Here is a 6788-nt window from a genome sequence, read left to right as displayed (position 1 = left end):
GTGAGAGCTGAGAGGTGGCTGTCTCCYGAAAGAATTTCTCATTTTAGTTCTATTTTCTTCCACTCTCTTTTCCAGGGAGACTGTGATAGGAGAATGACACCASTTTGTCGCCATACTCTGTGCTCACCTCCTGTGGTTCTGCTCGTCAAAATTCCTACAGTCTATCTGTGAAATGGCAGACTCCCAAAGAGCTGTGCTCTGCTTAGTTCTTCAGCAAAATGAAGTTCTTCGTATCTCATAATACCCACATCTGTAGTGGACCTGAACAAACATCTTTCTGGAAGAATTTGGGTAAGACATGAACTGTGCTACAGGTCTGTGACACATGATTGTCAGCTTTTATCTGCTTTTAAGACAACAGAAGACAACAGAATCGTCATTTTTTACTAGATATGTATTTATTTGTGGCTTTAACATGCAAAATCGGTATAACAATTATAGAAGTTAGAAAAAACATAGTACTGAAAAAAGTATTCATGCAAAATGAGGCTCCTACTTGAACTATCCTTCACAATCACCGGTTAGTTGATTCGTCCCAATATTTATAGTTTACTGTTAACAACTGCCAAGACTGGCAACCACCAGGATTGTTGTCTCAATTAAGGACAGTAAACAGATTGTCCTATTTTTTTTTTAATGAAAAAATGTAAAATGTAATACTTCACAGTTTAACATGTTTATTCATTTAAATGGGTTAAAAAATAGTGATGTGACATCTGCTTCAGAGACATTGGTACCTAACATTTTGGCTCTCTCTTCACCAATTTGCTTATGAATAAGGGCAGGGGAATAAGGAAGAGTATAGTGTTCTGTCAAATAAATGCATTGATAAACTATGAAAATATTTCCTACTCTGAAATATGTAGAAACACATCTACACAAGAATGTATTACAGAAAAGTAAGAGTGCCGGCTTTCAGGGAAAAATATTGTAAGCATAAGATCAGAGACAATCTTTGCCAGTTTATTCATCTCATGGCTTCATTTCCCAAAGTGCAGGCATAATCCACTACAAAATCTTTCAAGAAGCAGTTTGAACATCAATTTCTGCTGTCTTATTGATGTGCGATATTGTTATTTTCTTAGTCATAAGCACCACTAATTATTATGCTACTGTAAGTAAAACTTGAAATGTGATCAAGATCCATAGTATCCTGTTTGCTGGCAATCTAAATTGCATAGTCYGCATTTCAAGTACAATTCTTTACTGAGAGTTGTCCTGAATGTATTTGACCTTCACCAAGAAAGGGCTCATTGGTGCCCTATAGGCACAATCCTATCAGAGCAAAATGAATCATTACTCTACCGGGAGCAGCTAGCAACTTTTTCCTCCCAGAAAGGGCAGCATTCAAAACTTGACCCTAAGTCAAGTTGACCCTAAGTGAACAGATAAGCCTCTTCCATGGAAGCAATTTCCTTGGAGATCGGATTGGTCTTTTTGTAGGGCTTCCACTCTGCCCTCATTGAATAGGGTTGTTTAAAAGCTATTTGTTTTCAAACACAACTTGTTAGGTCAAATATTATAGATTATACTAAAAACCTAAGCAAACAGAGAAGTTCGCTCATGTTGCATGTGTTTTCAGTTACACGGTGTTGCATAATCTTGCAGTACACTTGTTGTCACTGCTATAGTTGGTTAGATTAATGGAAGGAACCATGACATATCCTGAATAACATGATATCTACATGATACGCAACAGTGAACTTCAAATAAAGCAATCTTCAACAAAAGTTTAAATGTATCTCTAGGGTCCATCAGGAAACACTTATCATGTATCCTAAACTTCAAGTAAAATATATTTATGGGCTAAAGGAAATAGAGCTAAAGCCTTCCCTTGGCAATGTTCACCAGCAACACTAGGAAAAGCATTGAGGCTTCTGTCCTGAGATGGTCTATATAATGGGTCTGCTTCTGTATTATCAAAAGGAAAACTACTGAAGAAAGATTTACTGAGCAAAATCCTTGCAAGATGTCCATTGTTCCTTCCTTTCCCGGGGGRCTGGTGGAGAATAGCAGCAGCTCCCACACTCCTGGAGGAACCAGAGGCATCTGCTCTTGCTCGCAGCGTGAGGGCCCAGTACAGGCACCTCCTAGGCAATCTCAGCTGGAAAGGAATTCACTTTACTCCACAAACAGAGGGCAGCAACAATACTGAAGTCTACTTTGTCTCTAGAGGTGRACATCCTTCAAAAAAGCTGCCTAGTTAAGTCAGGGCTGCTGTGTGACTTGATCAGCAATCCTTCCTTGAAAGCCAATCCTTCTGAAGTTGATGGGAGCTCCAGGGAACAAATTTCTCTGCAAGGAAAGGATGCCAAGGGAAGTTTTCTTTATTGTCTTTGAAGTATTCACAGAGACTACACTCAGTTTTAATGAGAGATTAGGGCTCAGAATTGCCTATACTAGTCCAAATATTCTAAAAATCTAWGTATCATTGCTAAAACTTGAATATCATGCCATCTAGATTGTTTTAATGTCCTTTCAGATGAACATATAATTCAMTGTGACATATCCCATATTAATAAGAGCTCAAAATAGTAGAAATCCATTTATTATTAAAACAGATACTGAGCAACTCACATAAAGAAAAATGTTCAAAYTTCAACCTCAGATATAAATAAGCAACGTGTTTGAAAGATTAAAATCAATCTCCACWTTCAAATAGCAGGCGCGGACATTGCAGTCCTCCAGAAAGCAGAAATAACTCTAGACTGGATTCTGATTYCCCCTTAGAGTAAATCAGGAGTAATTTCACTGAATACAGCAGAATCATAGTAAGACAAACATGAATAAACTCAGACTCTGACTTTGTTGCTAACATTGTTGTATTTATGCCTTTTAGAAAAACAAGGATGCATACTTTGAYGAAACGTGTCGGGAGGATTATCTTTACAAAACTACTGACATAGTCCCATTAAAAATAGTATACTGATAAGAGAAAGGGTGTATTCACTGCAATATTTACCACGTATTTCTATGTACACGGACCAGAAGTCTGTTCAGTTTAGCTGAGAAAAAGAAAGGTTTCTGGTTACAGAAGAATATCTTTCATGTAAATGAAAAAACATAACCTAAATGAAGCCAATGCAGACTGTAACACTCGAGGGCAATGTGCTCTGATGAGGCACAAGCCAGTGAAGATACGTCATTCACTCACATATATTGTTCGGATTTTGTCTTTGAGTCATAATGTGTGGGAAATGATATGTTCTTGTTMTAGTAATTTCATGTTATTATTTGATATTTAAAAATAGTCCCCTTTTTAATGAAACAGAATCAGAACACAAGTTATTAGAGAACCTGCATTAARGAGGTAACTGTACCTCCTTCTCATAGAGCACATCACCTACAGTGCAACATGCACATATGAACAAAGCAATCCTTCCAGCATTTTATGGAGAAAGGAAATTGCTCATGCAAAGGAAAAGGAGAGGTCTGCAGCTCCTGTGACATGTGGCGTGGTACTGGTGAAATGAAAGGCATGTCACATCCAGAAAGACAGCTTGCGATATGCTTTTCTCTCCACTAAAAGGCAGACCACGTGTCAGGAAATGCTTCACCATAAATGCAATATGTTGCTAAGCATTTGGTCATGTATATGAGTATTAGAGGACTATAAGTCATACAAACGCATAAATGTTAGGATTTTGTGCCTGTAAGTCATCATTAAAAGATGAGAAATATATGCACTTATACGTGTATGTATCTCTTTCATCTTSTTCTTAGAAGGCTGTTGTATTCCAAATTTCTAGACGAGTTGTTTTGCATTATATAAGCTGRATGAGGATTATGACATATATGGTTATAATTACTATATGGTTTAAAAATTAACTGCAKTGATCAATTTAAAATAAATATCTTTTTACATTATAATCTCTCCTATGATTTGGTATCCCTTTGTCTCCAAAATCACTATAGGAAATYTAAGTCATGCATTTCGGGAACAACTAGGTAAATTTCTTTGCTGTAACTAAGTATAATCTTCAGCTTCAGTCTAACCTGAAACTGATATCAAAGATGCCTCAAGGCTAGATTGCTAATAGAATTTCAGAATTTTGATAACTTCTGGAAGAAAATATGGGCAAGTCTCTTGTCACACTCAGCATCAATGGCTCAATGCTCTTYTTGATATCAAAATAACAGAAATCAGAACTACAGAAAGACTAACCATGTTTTTAGAACAAAGAACACAGAACCTTTACAATCACAGGTCCAGAAATATGCCAAAKCTAAAGCAGAACAGGATAAATCCTGAATTTTAGAGCTCCCTGCAGCTGCTTTAACATACTTTTTCAAGTTGCTTGCGGTTCTTTATCAAAGGGATCAGAAATGTTATCTATACTGCATATTCTGAAAAGTACTTTGCAAGAACTAGAGGATGTCACTGAGCCAACATTCTTCCAATCATTACAAGTATGCATTACAAGTATGCATAGAAAAAGGTTTCTCAGTAATTACAACTTCCCACATGAGTTTGATGATAAAAATGATAGTATAACTGGAAAGCAAATTTTTTACATCTCCCTTACAGGTAGAGCAAGTTGATACCAAAATCAGTAGGAAGAACATAATTAAAATAGAAATTTCAACTTTAGATTAATAACAGAGCAATACACTAATTAAAATCAACAGTGACTGAACTTTCTATTTACACTAGTTCAGACAGCACAGGAGGCAAAGAACTGTGTTTCAGAGGCATATGCGAATGTTAGAGCTTCTGTCATCCAGGTGCCATTTCTGACAGAACACATGTGTGCTGAACAGTTGGCAAAAGAATGAAAAAGATTACTGTAGATATATGGGCACACAGAATCTGGGATGACATAAAATTAAGTCCATATAGGAGGTGACAGACTGCTTCTAAAAGGATAATTTTTTTCCTAGGATTTCTTCTAACTTTGTGCATGCAGGCATGTGTGCACACATGTACAAGAAAGATAAAAGGGGAGAGAAAGAATGAGAGGTTTTTGATACACTCTAAATACAAATCAAGAAAAGACATTTTATTTGGTATTTCTGCTTTCTTTGGGGAAAGGAAAAGGACTCTAATTTGGCTATTAGGAAGCTTTGATTCCTAAATTTAGTCAAGGCAGACTCTTCTCCTGTGAAGTGAGCATCAATATCTATTATAATAATAGCACCTCTCTTTTGACATCAGAGTTCTCTGCCTGAGAAAAAAATAATGTAAACAATAAATTTCATATGTTGTACTGTGGCTCCTGGCTTTGGTGTTAACCAAATATGCTTGCTAGGTGCAAGTATTATTCCCGTATTTTGGAGACCTGGAATGTGAGTGACTGACATATTGCAAAATTTTCTTATGAATTTGGACCGCAAGAAATGGCATCATTTATTGTCTCACAGTGAAGGGACTGTGTGTTCCTACGCAGTCTTGTTTCAGCTGAAGAAATCCTGATGATAGATTCATTGCATCTGCTAGTTTTCGTCTGGATCCAGATCAAGGTCAACTTCATTGGAAATGTTAAGATAAAAGAAAGCATAGAAAGCCAACAAAAATACCAATATAGCTGCAAGGACAAGGGCAACTTCCTGCAGAAATGAGAGGAAACAAAACAAAACAAAATAAAAAATGTCAGAAATAGTATCATCATTTCAAATAAATAAGGAATAAATGTTATTTCCCTTGTATAACACACATCGATGTAACTTCTCATCAGACATGTATACCTTACATAATGCATTGCTATCTTAATGATTTCTTCTTTGTGATCACCATTTCAGAATGTTATAAAATCCATTAATTTAATAAAGACTTTGGTGAGTCTCATTTACTGTCAGAAACAGGATATTTGGCTAAAAGATCTTTGATATGACCCAGAAATAGAAGCTCTTATGTCCGTTTATTATGCTACTGCTTTTTTTAAAGAAAACATAGAATTTGCGTAACCATAGTTTTGAATACAAATTCAAATTATGAATTTACACTGTGAATTTTGATGTTTCCTAGCAATATGTTATTGCTTTTTGCCAACAAATTTGTAATTTTTTAATGAAGCAAACACAATATGGTGGAAGTCAATGAAAATCAGTACCTCTACCTCCCAACCTCCTGGCAGGCTCTAAAATAGATCTACAAAATCCTTCAGAATGGGGTGAAACTTCTTCTGCTTCCTCACTGCAATAAAGTAAAAAGCACTACAATTTGCACTTGCAATTGCCTCTCTTCCCATAAAGTACTATGACTTGCTGCATCTTCCTTAATTAACGTAAAAGAGTCTTCCAAAGTGGACATGATTTATAGCAGCTTTCAGAAGCAGAAAAATACTTTTGTACTAAACGTCATATTCATTATGTGACTATCACGATATTCTGTCTTAAGGCTGGACCAAGTTAAGTTCAACTTTAGCTCTCAGATTTAATAAATCATAGTATGATATCCTCTTTATAATATCACTTYTTTCAAAGTAACAGTGTTTCTGATTTTTTTCCTGGAAAGCACAGCATACCTCCTGTGGCGTCGACTCTCATTTTGTTAGACAATGAGAGAAGAAATATAATTTTGAGAAGTGGCCATATGTTCCTTCAGTTCACGGAACCTGCCACTTCCACAGCTGAAAGCATGCATTGCTTCATTATCTACCATCATAAAGTATTCTTAAAATCATGCAGTGGGGTTCTCAAAAGGAACAATCCTTCCCAACCACCTTCCTTCCATAAAAAGAAGCAAYAAAACTTCCTCAAAATTTCTGCTTCATCTTAAACTACAAATCATCTGCATCAAAACAATCCACCCATCCACTTAAAAGGAGAGGGGAAAAAAAMCAGCTGAG

General features: G+C 36.2%; 1 protein-coding gene across 2 annotated transcripts in view; it reads right to left on the bottom strand.

The window, feature by feature from the left end:
• Positions 1 to 401: 401 nt before the first annotated feature.
• TRIQK (triple QxxK/R motif containing) overlaps positions 402 to 6788 on the bottom strand; it is a 45866-nt gene continuing 39479 nt past the window's right edge. The window contains exons 3-4 of one of the 2 annotated variants that reach the window (XR_014896111.1): positions 5360 to 5547; positions 402 to 2295 (exon numbers count right to left, since the gene is read on the bottom strand). Coding sequence is in view for 1 of the 2 variants with exons in the window: in XM_085306871.1 (XP_085162997.1) it covers positions 5434 to 5547 (114 nt within the window). In the remaining variant the exon portion in view is untranslated. The other variant, XM_085306871.1, reaches the window with a different exon arrangement.

This window comes from Rhea americana, unplaced genomic scaffold, assembly GCF_003343005.1.
Source record: "Rhea americana isolate MKP2758 unplaced genomic scaffold, rheAme1 scaffold_0, whole genome shotgun sequence".
Taxonomy (NCBI): Eukaryota; Metazoa; Chordata; class Aves; order Rheiformes; family Rheidae; genus Rhea; species Rhea americana.
This window is presented reverse-complemented; position numbering and strand designations above follow the sequence as displayed.